The sequence below is a fragment of the Aotus nancymaae genome, unplaced genomic scaffold (genome assembly GCF_030222135.1).
Source record: "Aotus nancymaae isolate 86718 unplaced genomic scaffold, 86718_ANA_hifiasm-v0.15.2.pri h1tg000029l, whole genome shotgun sequence".
Taxonomy (NCBI): domain Eukaryota; kingdom Metazoa; phylum Chordata; class Mammalia; order Primates; family Aotidae; genus Aotus; species Aotus nancymaae.
The window spans coordinates 86,915,939-86,934,804 of NW_026988442.1; the positions used below are offsets into that span (position 1 = coordinate 86,915,939).

The 18,866-nt window shown below is 42.7% G+C and overlaps 1 protein-coding gene across 7 annotated transcripts in view; it reads right to left on the bottom strand.

The window, feature by feature from the left end:
- The window catches only part of CLASP1 (cytoplasmic linker associated protein 1), a 284,571-nt gene that overhangs the window by 159,195 nt on the left and 106,510 nt on the right, over positions 1–18,866 (bottom strand). For all 7 annotated transcript variants that reach the window (XM_064382842.1, XM_064382848.1, XM_064382847.1 and 4 more), the window contains 5 exons: positions 18,307–18,385; positions 16,706–16,809; positions 15,827–15,918; positions 14,023–14,098; positions 4,447–4,544 (listed from right to left, as the gene is read on the bottom strand). In XM_064382842.1, the coding sequence (XP_064238912.1) occupies positions 4,447–4,544; positions 14,023–14,098; positions 15,827–15,918; positions 16,706–16,809; positions 18,307–18,385 (449 nt within the window). The remainder of the gene's footprint in view (positions 1–4,446; positions 4,545–14,022; positions 14,099–15,826; positions 15,919–16,705; positions 16,810–18,306; positions 18,386–18,866) is intronic.

Here is an 18,866-nt window from a genome sequence, read left to right on the forward strand (position 1 = left end):
TGAATGAATGGATGAGTAAACCAAGAAAGAAAAGGCCTGGCCTACAAGAAACAGCAGATGCACCTGCAGAGAAAGGTGAAGCAAAGACTCAGGATGACAAAGAGATGTCAGGATGACGGGTTTGTAAGAGGCAGTAAAGGCAGCCAGTGCAGGGTGAAACAGGCTTCAGGGACTTACACAACTGACAGAGAAGTTAGCAAGTAGAAAGTATGAGTATGCAGTAAGTATACAGACAACTATGCAATTGAAAGTAAAACAATTATTAACTCCAGGAAAAACAAAAAGTTGTAAGAAAAAGGTAATCATAATTTACCAAATATTAATAGTAAACTGTAAATAGCATTCATAATCATAATATAGACATCCTTACCAAAATTAAAATATGACTTTATTTGGTAGATGAGATTGGAAGCACATATGAGGAAGGTTAAGAGAAAAGAGAGCCGAAATTTAGCCTCCATAGTAAAAAGTGTAATTCTTATAGTGACAAAAAATTTTTAAAATAGCAATACAGGCCTATTAGGAAAACAATAAATAACAAAAGAATCAATAAAAGCAGTTGACAGCATTTGCCTCCAAGGAGCAGAAAATGGCAGAAAGAGTGAGGAATTGTCTTTTCAAAAATGTATCTTATAAATCTAGTTGAATTTCTGTATGTATAAAGAACTATGACAAAAAATAAAATTAAAAATAAGTGATGTCTCAGAGCAATTTATCACCTGCTTTCACCTTTGGTTCTTTCTAACACTAAAGCTTTAGCAAGCAAGTTAAAAATTTAAAAGTACAAATTTTCCCTTTCCAAAACAATCATTAAGTAATAAAACCTGACGATTGTTTATAAATTTTAAACTAGATAGCAAATGAGCAAATATTATGAAACTTTTTTTAAAAAAAGTAAGTTCATAATGTAAGCTATCAAATAATTATAATGAATCAAATGATCTGTATCTCAGCCCCCTCTATAAGTTAAATTATCTTTAGGTTTAAAGCTACTGCTTTTTAGAAGCCTGGTTCCCGAATGATGATCCCAGAAGAAATTTAACATCAGTGACCTTTTCCCAAACACTCTGTAAACTAAAATATGTGATACTGACTAAAAATATTTTCTAGAAGATTCAATGGGATGAGAGTGAATGTCAAGGCATGCAAAGTCTATGAAAGTAAATAACAGACAGTTACATTTTATTAAGTTGTCAGGTATGCCTCACAGAGTATCACACAACTATACGATATGTTAGGACAGACAGCTAGAAGTTATTTATTTTCTGAACATATATATATGAACTATGATAATAATACATGTAAAAACCATGATAAATGGTCAAATATTCTATACCTTTAGGGCCTCAACTACTCAGATCCCATGTGGGTAGGGAGACCCTCTAACTTGAAGATTTTGTTGACTACCTCCACCTTATTATCTAGCTCGATATGATTTTGGCCACAAGATGAGAAGACTGAAATAACAACAAATGGCCCCAAACCCTAATTCCAGCTCCTCCAAAGTGAAGTTGGTTGTATAGGTCTCTTTTCTCAACTGTGAAATGGACAAAGAAAATGGTTGCTTGAATAAGATTACTACTCTTGTTATTTAAGCCATGTAGGTGATCTCAGTAAGGCATTTTCTTCACCATGTATTTCTTAGAGATACAATTAATCGTATTCTTCCCAAAGTACTCTTTTGATGAACAAACTCTTATGAGGACATTTTTATTTGAGGACTAAATCCCAAGTTTTGGAAAGCATTAAGCAAATTTTACAATATTGTGATAGTCCTATGGAAACTTGCTAAGTTGAAAAATCTACTATGCTCTCAAAATTACTAAAAAATCTGTTATGATGCAAGAGAAGTCTAGATTATTCAAGTAATCCAGTCATCCATGTGGAGCCACATATAGCAGACACTGAAGTTCTCTGATACCATTAAAAGCGTCATTCCATTTGCGCACAAAAACAAAGGTGGTAACCAGAACCTCTGCCCTCAGAGTACTAGATCTCAGGTACTGTCTTGTAGTAAATGCAAAGAAACTTGAAGTTGCAGCTTCTCTCACTAGAGTAAGATTTTTAAAGAACAGCACAATTCTCCAAGCACTTATGTCTGCCAGAGTGTCACAATGCGGATGTGAAGGGTGTGGGCCCATTTCCCTACGACCACCCTCTCCATTTTGGAGAATTTGTAGGAGGATTTTAATATGAGCTAGCAGAAACCCTCATTTCTATTCAGAGGCTCGAGCTCTTTTATAGCACCTTTTAAAATATTTCTTTCTTAAAAAAAGAAAGAGAAGAAGGAGGGGGTCATGTGAAGAACCTGAGAAACATGTAACTGAGAAGCTGAAACAGGTGGCTTTAACTCCAGCTCTGGCGTCAGGGCCTCTGGGGCTCCACTGTGTTGGGGTTTTCCAGGACCACCCCCATGTTTACTGGTTCACTAGGAAGACTCATCGGACTCAGCAAAGTCATATTCACAGCTGCAATTTTTTTATAGCAGAAAGATACAAAGCACAATCAGCAAAGGAAAGAGGGGCATGGGGTGAAATCCAGAGGATACCAGTCAAGTGTCCTAGAGTCTCTCCTGGTGGAGTCACACAGGACACACGTAATCCCTCAACACTAACTGTAACAATACAAGTGGGATGCTTTCTATCAGGAATGCTCCTTAGAGACTCAGGGGCCAGGGTTTTTACTGGGGGCTGGTCATGTAAACACCCTCTGCCTGGCATTTAACAAAATGCCAGATTCCCAGAAGGAAAAAGAAAGCAGGTATAAACACATTGTGCTGTGCAGTTTGACACAGTGAGCCACTCTTATCCCACTTGTTGGGAACGGTGGGAACTCTCCCCAAATCCACATTTCTAGGGGCCATGCCTATAAGCAGGCCTTTCTAAGAAGAGCAGTCTCAGGCCTGCTGCGTTAACTCTTTCCTGCATTCACATCTCTAGGTCTCAGTTTCACCACATCATTTCTCCCTGATTTGCTAGTTTGCTGTGGTTACCTTTCAAAACCACAGAGGAAGTCTCCTGTTAAGATGGAAACTGTGTAAAATGGTGGATTCATGGTCTGGGCCCACATCAAGTTACACAGCATGGCATGAGGCCATTCCTGAAGCCGGATAGGGTTTCACTCTCAAGACCTGTTTTCCCAACAATCATGGTGACTTCATCATTAAACAGTCCCTTCCCTTGATATCATGCCTTCCCTGCTCATCTGTGCCCTCCAATTTTCCCTAAGAGATTGTTTAGTATTGCTGTTGAGTTCTTCTTCCTCCTGTGTTCTCACCATATATTCAAAGACCAGAAGGTTGAGGTTCACAAAACACTGGAATTTAAAAAAACTATTCTCATAGATTATCTTTCGTAAAGTACATGAAAAGTAGTTTTATCCCCAGCTAATCATCTTGTGCACAGATGGTGAGAGCAATTCTGGATCAGGCATGACTCTCAACCTCAAGGAAGCACAGTCCACTTGTCTGCCTGTGGAACCGCCACTTGAGGGCCTGGGGCCCACTGCTGTCATATCTGCCTTAGAGACATCAAGAGAGTTGACTCCTGTATATTTCAATATTCCATCCCATTTCCAGATGCCCAGTACTCCATGAACTGTCTTGTGAAATAGGGTAGAGAAAATTAAAAAGGCAAGTCAGAAGAACAGGATTTTGACCTTAGCTCTGACTCTTATTAGCTGCATAATCTCTAAAGTCATTTCATGTCTCTAGGCCTCTGGAGTTTCCATGGACAAAATGACAGGCTCAGACAAGCTGCCTTGTGAGTCCACTCCAGTTCTGTCTGGAATTTTTACATTACTTTCCCCCTTAAAGGAATAACCCAGGGTAAAGGTTTGCAATTAATTTGGTGTCAAGTTTCTCCATCACAGTTAAAATCATACATATCTGATCCTTACACTATTTAAAAAATTTTGACTATAACAAAATCACATTTGTGGACTCCAGTTGTCTTGGGTCTGATGAGACACTGATCGTCTTCATGGGCTTATACACACTGAGAATGACGTGCAAACAGAAAGGCTACATTTAAAACATGATTTCCAAAATTGTAACTTATGAATTTTTATTCTGGGATGGCTTCATTCATTCAAATGTATTCTAAGCACCTACTATACTAAGTGCTATCTATATAAATATAGACACAGAATCATAGATCTAGAACCATATAAACTGTAACAGTGCTGAATTTTTCAATACTAATTGTTTTTAAAATCAGTATGTGGCATGGAACCTGGCCAGTTGTCTGGGTAAGAGTCTTACTTCTGAGGAAGTGGAATGGGAGGGGACCCCCGATATATGATCTGGACAAAATCACCAACTACCAACTCTCTAACCATATACTCTTTGAATAAAATTACCACAACAGAAAAAGTATTACAAATCAAGATATTAACTGGAAAAGAATGGGGGAGAAGAGCAGAAGAAATGAAAAAATCTGCACTCACCGGGACTGTGGCAATCCTTTTTTACTGAGATCTGCCCTCACACGTTCTCCTACATGTCTGTAAATTTCCACTAAGCTGTTTATTGCTGCATCTCGAACCTAGATGTAAAAGAAGAGATCTTACAGCTGCTCTGTGTCATCCCCCAGCATGCCCTGCTGGGACACAACAGGCCATATACCATCCCAATTTATCACCATTTTACCAGTGCAATTGTGAATACAATCCTTATATACATTTGTCCAGATAAAGCCATGTTTGACAGTTTTCACTTTGCTGACAAAATGTCAAAGGGCAGTAAAACTGTGGGACCCCCACCCCTATATACATGGTCAAGTCCATATCCTTAGTTCTTTCCATTCTTTGAGATAATTTCAGAAAACTAGAATTTTCAGACCATCTTTCCAAATTAAGAAACAACACTACAAATAATGACACTAAAAATAAAATACCATGTAAAACACTCTGGATTTAAGTTAAATACTTAATAAGCAACAAAAATGGGTAGTACAGGGTATATGAAGTCCCATACTCAAGAAGCTCCTAGACCTAAAAAGGAGATTTTTTAAAAGTCCTAAAATTCTACATTCATTACAGGGCATGATGCAAAAACGTTATTCAAGAGCATAAAGAGCTTGCGGTTTAAAGAAGGGAGCAATCACATTCGGGGATGTCAAGGGATGCCATATGAAGAAGGAACCACAGCAATGTGCTTGGAAGAGCAGGATTTCACCAGGTTCAGATGGAATGAGATGGATTCTGAGTAAGACACAGGCTGTGCAAAGGCATGAAAGCAGACATGCACGGCACATGCTTCAGGAAGAGCAAGTACACCAGTCTGGCCAGACACAGATACAAACTAAGAAAGCAGCATCAAATACGAAATAAGGGATGAGAGACAGCGTGGATTTTTTTTAACTTGGGGAAATTCAAATATGGATTATATATTATACATCATTGCATCAATGTTAAATTTCTTGAGAAAAATGACATGAGTTTATATAAGAAAATATCCTTGTTACACGATACACACTGATATGTCTAGGGTTTAAAATATCATTATAGGCCAGGTGGGGTGGCTCATGCCTATAATCCCAGCACTTTGGGAGGCCGAGGCGGGCAGCTCACGAGGTCAGGAGATAGAGACCATCCTGGCCAATATGGTGAAACCACGTCTCTACTAAAAATACAAAAACTAGCCAGTGTGGTAGTGCGCACCTGTAATCCCAGCTACTCAGGAGGCTGAGGCAGGAGAATCGCTTGAACCCAAGAGGCGGAGGCTGCAGTGAGCCAAGATCACGCCTCTGCACTCCAGCCTGGGCAACAGAGCAAGACTCTGTCTCAAAAAAATATATATATATATACATATATATATATATATGTATAAAATTTTATCTGCATGTTACTTTCAAATGGTTCAGGAAACAAGTATGCGTCTTTATACATATATACGTGTGTACACAGAGATACAAAACAAATGTGACAAACGTTAATGTGAACACAATCTTTCAATTCCTCTGTAGGTTAAAAAATCTGCATATAAAAAAGTAGGAAGAAAAACATTTTTAAAATATAAAATAGAACAAAGGCCAGGTGGTACTGGGGAGGCTGTGCTTGATTCAGTAAGCAAAGATGGGAGTATATCATCAAGGTAGTGGAGAATGAAAGAAGAAGGAATACAAACAAAAATTTGCAATTTGAAATACTGAGGGTAACCCTCAGATTTACTGAAGGTAGCTTACCATTTTTACCTCTCCCAGCAGAAAAAGGTAAATCTTAGGCTATATTATCTTGTCACCCAAAACCTCATGCTATGGACTGAACTGTGTTCTCCCCAAAATTCAAATGATGAAGCCCTAACTCTCCAACACATTTCAAGATAGGGCCTATATGATGCAATTAAGGGCCGAGCACGGTGGTTCACACCTGTAATCCTGACACTCTGGGAGCCCAAGGTAGGAGGATCACTTGAACCCAGGACAACAAAGTGAGCTCCTGTCTCTACAAAAAAATTTTTTTCAATTAGCTGGGCCAGATGGTATATGCCTACTGTCCCAGCTACTTGGGAGGCCTGAGGTAGGAGGATCACTCAAGCCCAGGAGTTGGAGGCTGCAGTGAGCTATGATCCTACCACTGTACTCTAGCCTTGGAGACAAGGCAAGACTTCAGCGTTTTGTTTTTTTTTAAAGGAGGTGGCCGCATATGGTATGGTGGCTCATGCCTGTAATACCAGCAATCTGGGAGGCCCAGACAGGTGAATCACCTGAGGTCAGGAGTTCGAGACTAGCCTAGCCAACATGGTGAAACCTGCTCTCTACTAAAAATACAAAAATTAGCTGGGCATGGTGGCACGCACCTGTAATCCCAGCTACTTTGGAGGCTGAGGCAGGAGAATCGCTTGAACCTGAGAGGCAAAGGTTGCAGTGAGCTGCATTCCACTGCACTTCAGCCTGGGCGACAGAGCAAGATTGTCTCAAGGAAAAAAAGGGGGAGGCAATTAAGGAGGCAAATGAGGTCATGATGGTGGGATTCTAGAATGAGAGGATTAGTGTCCTCATAAGAGAAACCACAGAGCTATGTACACACACAGAAGAGGTCATATGAGCACATAGTGAGACGGCAGCCATCTACAAGCCAGGAAGAGAGCCCTGACCAGAACCCGGCCTCCAGAACTGTTAGAAAATTAATTTCTGTTGTTTAACTCACTCAGTGTACAGCATTTTGTTACGGCAGTCACAGCTGACAAATACAGATTATCAGTTTATTTTGAAAAAAAAAATAATAATTTCTAATGTGAGAAAACATTTTTACGTTGAAAAATGCACATATGACGGAAGTAGTCAATGCTCTATACCTTGAATATTATTACTAAAGTGTATCACTTTTGCTTACTTTCTAGTGACAACATCTGCTCAGAGCAAATCTCAACGGGGGACCTCTTTAAAGAACAATCGATACCCAGTCAGCTACTTTGAAAGTCTGGGCCATAAATGTTTAAGAGATTTAGTGGAAAAACTACTAGCTTTAGAGTCAAATATTAATAAGTAGACTTAAGGACCTACTTGGACATTTAGGAAGCTGTGTAACCTTAGACAAAACACTAGAACTCCTTTGGTCTTAATTTCCTCCTCCGTAAATTAAGGGTTGCTCTGAGGACTGAAAGAAATAACAGTTTCATTCAACAAATATTAGAATGCCTACTAGCTGAAAATGAAATGCCTACACAGGCCAGGCAGTGACATAAGAAGTGAGTGAGTACAGCAGGCTGAGTGCAGGGTGACAAATGGCACTGGCAGGGAACCCTGGAGGCAGGGACAGAAAAGGGCTACAGAGGCTCAGGCAGGTGGGCCAGCATCACCCCGCCACAAAGGAATGGAAGCACAGCTTTATCAGACCTGTCCTTTCAAGAAAAGTCAAAAAAAAAGATCTCCCAAATATACAATCATTTGAACTCAAAATATAAAATTAAAACATTCTGCCAACACAAGCATACATATACCCACAAATCCATAGGCTGAAACCAGCTTTCCGCCAGCAGTTTGTGACCTATACTTTGTATCTATAAAGCAATCAACACAATGGCTAGTGTTATCTATATCTTTTAAACCAACATCCTTATCCTTTAAAATAATTGTTCCTTAGACATAGAAAGTTACAGGATCAGATAGCATTTAGGGGTGTAAACTATTCTTCACGGAAAAGAAGAAATACAGATGAACAGGTATTCTTTGGTACTACAAAGTAGGACACTCTAATACAGAAGAGGTTTAAATAAAAGCCACTCAGCCGAGACTGAAGGACAACGTAGCTGTTCGCTTCTACATAGGCTCTCACTGTTCTCACACTGACTCTCCGTGCTGACCCCTCAGGCTCACCACAGAAAAGCACCCCAACGTGTCAGGCCATGAAGACTGCAAAAAGACAAGAGCCCCGTACATGCAGCATGCTCTGCCAGGTCATATATGCATGCTTTACAGAATCTGAGGTCTCCAACGTCTGCTCATGTTGTTCCTTCCTTCCTCATAGGGTCACTGCACAGAGGAGGGTGTAGAAGCTGGCAAGGTTAGTCACGTGCCCAAGGCCCACAGATCTGGAATGGCAGATTGGGGCTCCAAAATACCACCTCTGGGGGCAAGCCAACATTCTTCTCACTTCAGCACAAGGCACCTTAATGAGCGGGTACCAAAATAAGGGCTTCCTACAAAGCAAAAAGCTCAAAGGAAGGCTTCCACCCTAGAATGGGGGACAGGGAAGCAGTCTATAAACTGATGAGACCCGAAACCTTCCCTGTCCTCCTAGAACCCAGCACAGCCCCACAGCCAGTGTCTTAAGAGAGTGGGTGCCCAGCACCCCAAAACAGCTGGGCCCAACAGCCCACCCCCAGCACCCAGGCTGCAGCTGAGGCAGGGCCGTGCAGGAGTTCTGTCAAGCTGGCAGCAGAGGCGCTCCTTTTCCTTCCTCCTGAGCTCTGTCGGCACAGCCATCCAGCTGGAGAGAGCATGGAATCAGCAATGGTCATCATATGTTTCAAGATGCTTTAGGCTTTGAAAATGTGACCAAACTCAGCAAGAGGGCCAGCAGTCAGCATGGGGAGGCCCATTGGATGCAACCCTCTGCTGGCCTGCCTGCCAAGGGGTAGCTGAGGTGCTGGGAAGATGAAATTGCAAGTTTTCAAGCAGAACTCAGGCTTTTTTTATCTAGTCAAGGGACTTCCTATTGTCAGGATGTCTCAGACTGCTGGCTGCATCTGCTACAATCACTGCCCTGTCCCTGTGAACAAGCACAGACTTTGTACTGAAATCCATACCTCCATGAACTTCTGAGTTCTCAGAAAGAGAAGAACTTCTGAGTTCTTCTCTCAGCTCAGGAGGTACATCCTCAGTGTATGGCCATCACATAATCCTACTCCCTTCCCAGCAGCTGTGTCACAGACACCGGGAGTCTTGCTATGTCAGGACCTATGGTCATATAGGATGATACATTTCCCCACTGCTCTAATGATTCTGAGTTGGGCTTTTAGTTACTTGTAACCAAAAGCATCCTCGTCCACACACACTGTGCACCTGTGGGCCACTCTGAAAGGCTTCCCTGCTCTGAATCACTGCATTCACACCACTAAGGAAATGAACACTTGCCAAGGTGATTTTAAACACCAAATCCAGTCTATGTTAGCCACTGCCTGAAGAGCTGAGAGAGGATTCTCCACACACTGGCTGTAGGGAAACGAAGAGCTGGAGGCTGACCACTAGGTCAGGCGCCTGAGCGCAGAGACAACACTGACACAACAGTGTCCTCTCTGGTCTGAGACGTGGCAAATAATGGAAAGTCACTCAAATAGTCATGGGACATCGGGAACTGCAAAGAGGAACAAGTTATAATCCTACCTCTAGAGGTTCAGAGACTAGTAGGAAAGATTAATGAAAAGATTAAAATAAAGGCAACAGCAAAAGCAGATGCAAGCTACACATGTAACCCAGAAGCAGGAATCATTAACTCGATTAGTATCAGGGAGGTGGGTGGCAGAACTTCCCAGCGGAAGGGAGATATAGATTGATTATGTGCCTGTGTATGTGTGTGTGTGTCTGTGTGTGCAAATACATGTGCGAACAAAACATGTCTCAGGCACATGTGAATATATGGATTATTTTCAGAGTGCTCAGTTTGGAATGCTCTATCTGTAAATGCTGTCTACTACAGAATACCGAAAGCTGCCTGTAAAATATCAATCTCGTCTTACAGATGAGGCAGGGGAAATGAAAAAACAAAACAAATAATAAGAACTTTCTCAAAAGCAGACACATAGGCCTAGAACTCAACCCATGAAACCACTGTAGGCTCCAAACTCCTGGCCAAGGCTTAGGGTTTCTTGGCACAAAAAGTGTAACTGCCATTAAAGACACCCAGTAGAAGTGCTAACTTGAATTTTTGGCTTAATGAAACATTTTAAACAAGTCTTACATTTTATATCTTATTTTAAAAAACTCTTTGCTTCCTCATAAATTATTTTTATAAATTATACAATCTATGATGATTACATGCAGCAGTAAGATGCAATCCATTAAATGTACTACTTTTGTTTTTCAGTTGTATTATTATTATTTTCCATAAGCAGTCCAGGAGCACCTGATTTTTGTTAGTGAAACTCATGTCTGGGATATGGCAGCATGAGTACAGTCTACTCCAGGGCTGCCAATGTGTGGCAGAAGTATGGCTATGTCAATATCACAAATACATCTCAAGACACTAAGGCTATCTCACAATTAAGGCTTTTCATATATTTAAAGCACTATACACCTGAGTTTCTCAGAAACCCACTGGCACATGGCACGGGCATGATTTTTGCAAATGAAAATGGCCATCTCAGATGACGAGAAGACTACTGAGTAACTTGGACTTCTAAGAGTCTTCTACTTGGACCCACCAGTCACAACGCGCACTTAAGAACATTCACTTGCAAGGACTCTCATGAGGATTGAGACACTTACCACTGCCCCCACTTTAAAGGGGAAACTGAGGCTCAAGATCCAAGTGACTCCAAGGTTAGCTGGCTGTTACATGCAAAGCAGGGATCTGTGCCTTTAACCTAGGTGTCTTACATTGCATCAGGTAGCTCAAGTGTTAATATTAAACATATCCTGCCTTTTGGCAACTTTAGAACAGTATGTCAAACTGTTAAAGACTCAATGTTACCTTTTTTAAACAACTGAATCAACATTTTGAGAATGTGGGATTGTGCTGATCATCTGAAATTTAATCTGTGTACTTCTAAAATAAAGAATATCTAGTTAAAATCCCTAGGGACAAGTTAACTCCTTCTCTAGACCTAAAGGAGAAAAATAGTATCAGAGAGCAGCCCAGCACAAAAACAAACTGGGCCCTTCCTGTCTCTTTTCTGCAGAAGCTTTAAGGAACTTTTAAGTGAGGCCTCCTCTGGTAGAAAACTTCAGAGGAAAGGAAAACTTGTGAAAAGTAAGACATTCTTCCAGGCTTATCTGAATAGCTTCAAGAATGAGAATGTACCCATTCAAAATTTTAAACGTGCTTAATATTCCACTCCCAAGTCTCTCAAAATCTACACTGAATCCATAAACTTTTGGGCAGGGAAACACTGAGCTCATTCATCAGTGAAGGGCCCCAGGACAACGAGATGTCTCTTTCACTTTCCTCGAGGATGTTGTCCACCTTGGTTGCAGAAGCAAAATCTGAGGCTCAGAAACAAAATCAAGCTAGTAATCTCTATCCCCTCCCCTAAAAAGCCCAAGGATCCACACAGACAAGGCAGGACCACAGCATGAGCTCTCAGTAAATGTATGTGGAAGAAAGAGAGGAAAAAGGGGAAAAGTGGGTGAGTGAGGGGACCCCGTGGGATGAAGTGCATTGTGGCATACACCCATGCAGTGCTCCCCTCCACTCTAGACAATGTCCCTTGTTGTCGTTCTGGACAGTGTAGGTCTGGTCTGTGTTTTTTGTTTGTTTGTTTGTTTTAGGCGGAATTTCGCTCTGTTATCCAGGCTGGAGTGTAGTGGTGCCATCTCAGCTCACTGCAACCTCCGCCTCCCGGGTTCAAGTGATTCTCCTGCCTCAGCCTCCTGAGTGGCTGGGATTACAGGTGTGCACCACTATGACTGGCTAATTCTTGTATTTTTAGTAGAGATGGGGTTTCACTATGTTGGTCAGGCTTGTCTTGAACTCCTGACCTCAAGTGATCCACTTGCCTCGGCCTCCCAAAGTGCTGGGATTACAGGCATGAGCCACCGTGCCTGGCCTGGTCTGTGTTTTATATTGACTCCACCATGGAAGTGCATTTAGAGAACCCAGCCCTCACCGACCACCTCAGGTTCTAAGATCCCCACAGGTAGTATCAACATTCACATCACCTGTCTGACCAAAGTCAGCAACTGAACGAGGAACGAAATCACCTCAGCAAGTTGGCTTTTCTGCTCTGCTAGAGCACTCCATGTGGCAGCAGCGACCCGCCAGAGTGTGGCCTCTAAAAGGATTTTTCCCACAGAAAACAAAAACAGACACAAAACCAGAAGGGGAAGGGTACAACAAAATAATCTATTTGGTAATTCAGAATCTTTCTAAAACTAGTTCAACGTATCTTTTAATTAACATCGAATATAAAGTATGATTAAGTAAATAAAAATGTCTAAACATTTCTTTCCAATGCCATATATTTTCCTTTTTTAAAAAAAGATGAAGTCTCGCTGGGTTGCTCAGGTTGGAATGCAGTGGCACAATCTTGGCTCACTGCAACCTCTACCTTCCAGGTTCAGGCGATTCTTGTGCCTCAGTCTCCTGATAGCTGGGATTACAGACATACGCCACCACACCTGGTTAATTTTTTTTGTATTTTTAGTACAGACGGAGTTTCACCATGTTGGCCAGGCTTGTCTTGAACTCCTGGCCTCAAGTGATCTGCCCACCTCGGCCTTCTAAAGTGTTGGGATTACAGGTGTGAGCCACCATGGCCAACCTAATGCCATTTATTTTCAACGAAGGCTGACAAAGGGCATGAGTGGAAGAAGAGAGCAGGGAGACAGCAGACGACAGGCAGTGAGGAGGGCAGAGGCTGGGGTGGAAGGAGCAGCACAACAGCCAGAGACGGGAGAGACGCCTGCTGCTGGAACCAAGAGCGAGGCAAGGAAAGGGCCTGGAGAGCAGGAGGGGTGCTGCAGACTCAGGGGAGCTAGAGGCCGGGGGAGGCTGGGTGGAAGGGGAGCCGATACAACCTCTTGGGAAGGTAACTTAGCAGTTACCAACCAAGATTTCAAGGAGAGGCCACTGACCATGTATAGTTGTCTTGTAAATTACTGTTCCATTTTCTGAACCTTCGTCTAATGAAGTATGTTTCTTATCAGTTTGTATGAGATGACATAATAAAAATGATTCTGGTTGAGAAAGAGCATTGAACTGGTAGGCGAGTTCAGTGTTATTTCTCCAGCCCAGACGTGTACAACTTCGTGAACTACCTGGTAACTACTCACAGGTGAGACAGCCAGCTCCTCTCCTACCCTCACTCTAAGGAAATGGTGCTTTGCATTAATTTAGGTAAAATCTGCAGCTCTTAAACATTCAGTTTGAAAGAGTTTCCACAATGATATACACAGTGGAGCCGCCCCCCCAAAGCAAAATGAAGAACATTTCCATCACCTCAGAACAGTCCCCTGAGACCCTCTTCCAATCATTCTCCCCCACCTCAGCGCAGATTCTGCACCACTACCCCCGGCACCACCCCTTTTGGCTGCAGAAAAAGTGGCCAGACATCTTATCTCGGAGGCTGGTCTGGATAACATCAATTTCTAGGCTAGTGATTTCTCAGCCCTGGGTATAGAAGAGGGCAGAGTGACCACCACATTTACCAATTTAAGACTTAAAGGTATACACATTTTATACATTTAAATGTATAAATATTTTATAAATGCTAATGAGTACTGGATCTCTTAAATAATCATCATTGCTCTATGAAGACTAGGACTACGGTCCCACCCATCTATTGGGAATAGACAGAACACCACAATGCACCTGAACAGTCTAAGCAACGACCTCTCCCCAGGGGTTTTCCTTCTCACTCACCTGGCTGTTTGGATCTCCAAGTAAGTTGCATATATGTGGCACAATCTTGCTTAGTGTTAAAGTCTGTGCTCCAGAGCTGAGAACAAAAGGAGTGCCTTCTTGTTAGTGAGAACCGAGAAAAGAAAAACACCTGTCTGCCCACACCTGACCTCCCTGTGTCTCCCCAACCCCTATCACCACCTCACACCAAGTATCTCTCCATCCCATCCACGCTGGCTCCAAAGTAAATGTATCTGATGGCCCCTTTGCACAGAGTTCAAAACCTAGGGTGGCTTCTCCCAGAGGAGACTTCCTCCAGTCCCCTAGGGCTGTGGCCAAACAGGCCCTACCCCTTTAAGGCTGGGCCAGAGCTCTGGCCCGCCCCAATCCGCTTGCCTCACAGGGGCTGCCTCTGCATTACTGTCTGTCACTGTAAGGCAACTACAAGTCGCTTGAGGGATCTTGCTTAATTCTCCCGTGTGCTGTGGCAGAGCTCTCTGCTACAGTAGACATTAAGACAACACTACTGGATAAAAAGACAGCAATCAAACCAGAGCATCTGCCCTACTGGGACACATCTGAGCCAAGCACTGCCCTACTGGGGCACATTTGAGTTACAATTTTCACCATCACCATCGCTGCCATGACAAATAGGCTTTGTGAATACAAATCTCTTGGTTAATCTGCCTACTACCTTAGCATAAATTCCTAGAACGGGAGCTACTATGATCAAAGGCTAGAACTTTTTTTTTAAAGCTTCAGCTACATGTGGCCAAATTTAATGGCACTGAAAAGGCTAACATATTAAGATGGAAAAAATTTACAAAGTAATATAAACATTAATCTCAATTTTTTAAAAAAAAATAACATAACTCATTATTTTCATAATCAGAAAAAAAGCCTTGAAATTTGTAATTTTAAAAAAGCCTCTCCTACAAATAAGCACATGAAAAAAATGTCAACAGTCATTAGATAAAAACAACTTAAAACCACAATGAGGTATTACCACACACATATAAAAATGGCTAAAATTAAAAAGTGACAACATCCAATGGCCAGCAAGGGTATGAAGAAACCAGATCATTCAGACATTGCTGGTGGGAAAGTAAAATGGTGCGGACAACTCCGGGAGAAAAACTGGCAGTTTCTTGTAAACTAAAAATGAACTTACCAAATGACCCAGCAAGTGTACTCTTGGACACTGATCCAAGAGACATGGAAACTTATGTTCATGTAGAAACTTGTACACGCATGTTCACAGCAGCTTTATTCATAAAAGCCAAAAACTGCAAATTACCCAAATGTTCTTCAACAGGTGAATAGTTTAAACTGTGATACATCTATACCAAGGAATTCTATTTAGCAATAAAATGAGCTATTAGTCAATGACATGGGCAACCTCAAGGGTATTATGATGAGTGAAAAAAAGATAAACTCAAAAGGTTACATACTGTATAATTCCATTTACATAACATTCTTGAAATGACAAAATCATAGGGAGGGAGAACAGATGCATGGCTGCCAGGGGTCAGGGTGTGGCTACACACGGCAGCATGAGGAAGGGGTGCAGTTGTAAATAAACTCAAATACGCATGTGTTTACCTGAGAAATTTGCATGAGCTCTAGGGATTGTATCAATCTCAACTTCCTGGTACTGATGCTGTTCTACAGTTATTCAAGATGCTAACACCTGAATAACTATTGAATAAGGGGGCATGAGACCTCACACTACATTTCTTTGCAACTTCCTGCAAATCTATATTTCAAAATAAAAAGATTTTAAAAATTCAGCCAAGTAAAAATGTCAGGCTCATCCCAAACTTACGCATTGAGTGTTGCTACAAGGCAGAGACAGATGCCTTCTCGAGTACGGAAATTCTTGTGTTTGAAGCCTCCAAGCATTCTGTCCCATACGTACTGCAGATGACAAAGAACAGGTGAGGAAAAGAGAAGATTGCTGCAGCTGTCACTTAGTAAGGGAGCAATGGAAGGGGAGCCTCTTCAAGAGTGCCAAGTTAGTCCCATCCTCTACCAACACATTTAATACTTTCAAGAGCATACTGGAAAATGATGGCATCTATCATGTTATCAAGTATTACAATTTTTAAAACACATTCGTTTATATAATTGCATTTAATTCTCCCAAGAACTATGAAAGGGAGGTATAACTGTCCTCGTTTTATGGGTGAGGAAAGCAAGGCCGAAAGAGCCAGTGAGTTGCCGAAGATCACGCACTCACACCGCCCTCTGCTTTTTCTGATTATCTCCCAATAACGGACAGTGGAACCTGGGAAGGCAGGGCTGTTTCGGTCCATCCCAGCAGCCCCAACTCACTAGAAGACAGGGGCCAGGGCTCCAGTCAGGCCTGCTGACTCCCCAGACACTACAGCTTCCTCTTTTCAGAGAAATGGAGAATGAGTTACATAAACGAGCTGAAGAGTCTAATAGGTTAAAACCAAGTATATTAAATTCACTAATTTATTCAATACCCCCATGTTAAATCCACTAATTTTTTCATCTTATCCTTTTGTGACGTATTTAAATATCTTGCATGGGGAACAGATTGAATGCTGTGAAAATTTTTATCTGTAATACATCAGCTTAAGTCTATGGAGTCACACCATTTGTGCAAGTACACACACACCACTGTGTGTGCATGTGCACACACAGGCCTGCTGACCTCAAAACACGTCTCTTGCCCTACCTGGGGATTAGCAGCTTGATCCATGATCTTTAGCAGCAGAGTTTGGTCCTGCTCCCTCACAGAGTCTTTAGCATCTCCTAGTCTGTCTATTAGACTTGGCAGCACTGAAAATCAAAATGGAAACTGGTCAAAGGAAACCCTATTCGGGGGTCTGTGGTCACCAAGTATTGCTATTTCAATTATGTGGGAAGACAAACCCCTGACCTAAATGATGTGTCTCATTCTAAAACCATTCATCTTTGCTCACAGCTCTATTCTTGCTGAAATCCATGAAAGTCAGCAAAAGCGTCTGCAAAATCTTTTGCATGGATAGATACACTATTTGTCTTCATCCTTACCCCACGCTCCTCCAGCCAGTTCCCAATGTATTTGTAAGGTGATAAAAATGGAAGACCTTGGCAGGAAGAGTTAACAGAAAGGAAAATTTAGGTAAAAGTCAAGGAGAGGGGCTCCAGCATATGTGTTTGGGGGGGTGCAAGCGGTAGGCACTTACTGATAAATCTTACATTTCATTGACATTGTGTGTTTTTAGTTTTACATCACACCCAAACACACATGAGACAGAGCCCAGCTTTCCATCTTCCCCCATATACCCAAATGTGGACCCTCCCACCAGCGCTCCAAGGACACCTGTAGACCAGAGGTCAGCTTATTTTAACAGTCTGTAAACCTCTATAACAAGAGATATCTCTGAATAGTTCAGCTAATTTTGGAGGAAAATGGAACACTATTAAAATATCAAATTTCTAAAAGGAATGGTTTATTTGTAAACAGACACTAGGTGCTAGAACGGGAAAACAGTTCACCACCTTTTCAGAAGGAGCATATTGATAAGAAAGTTAACAGAAAAGAACAAATACATGTGTGCAATGAAAATAGAGAGATTCCATAAGGAAATGGTTGCATAGAGCTGCTTAGTGTTTATACTGCCCCCGTGAAACACCGGAGGTCAAGAATTTCGAGGTATTTAAATCTATGAAATCTGTGGGTTTTGTTCCATTTGGCTGACATATTGTTTTCCCTCAAAATAAGAGTGAACATTTACTATACACTTGTAATGACATTTACAATCAAGGTGAAAATGGTAATGCCAACCATAATCATCTTGGGAAAAATACAGCTGGCTCAGTTTTATAGGACTTCTCAAAGAAAACTGCCTCTCATTAAAGGAGACCAGGGGTCAGGGACAAATATGACTTGGTTGGCACCAAAGGGTGACGGCTAATTTAGCACAAGAAATAAAAACGGCACTAATATGAGTTCCATATGAGAACACGAAGCCAGCACAAAGATATGGGGGAGGGTAAGGGCACCTAAAGGGCCAGAGGACAGAGGAGCCCAGCAGGGAGGGAAGGCAGCAGTGCAGCGGGCGGGGGCTGCGGGAGGGAAGGCAGCGGTGCAGCGGGCGGGGACTGCGGGGGCTGCGGGGGCTGCGCGGCGAGGACTGACTGACTGGAAGGAGCGGAAGGGAGACCAAGGGGGCTGAATGGGGAGGCAGGGCGGCTGCCGGAAAGGTTGGAAGCAGCTAAGTGGAGGAGCCGGTGAGGCCTAGGGAAGGCTGGGGTCTGAAGGGGCCGGGGCCGCTCAGTGCCGCAGCTCACCTGTGCCGATCTGCGCCTTGAATCGATCCTGCAGCCGGGTCACGAGGGCGGACAGGATATCCATGCCCAGCAGAACCACCTGCAACGGGAAACACCGGGAGCCAGTTAGCGGCCGGCTTGCGGGGCAGCGCTCCCGCCCACCAGCTCCGGGGACACCCCGACATTTCTGGCCCAAACGCGGTCAGAGAGTCCAGAGCGTGCAAGCCGACTGGGGGAACCAAACTGATTAGTACGAGGAAGGACGACCTTCCACAAAAAGTGCTGTGTACAGCTATAATGGAAAATACTCCGTAAGGGGAAAAACGAAATAAAAGGCTATACAGCCTAGCCAAAGCCGGGTTAGCGGCCCTGCAGAGTTTAAGAGCGCGCCGCGGTCCCGCCCCCTCCAGTTCCGCCCCGACGAGAGGAGCGTATGCAAATTTTCGAACGGCTGACGCTCGGTCTTCTGGGTAAAACCCGGCCGCCGTTTCTGCGACCCTTCAGGAGCCTCAGAAAACAAAGAATTGGTGATGTCGTCAAAAGCTGTGCAGGCTGCAGGTAAGGTAACTACCAGGCCGACT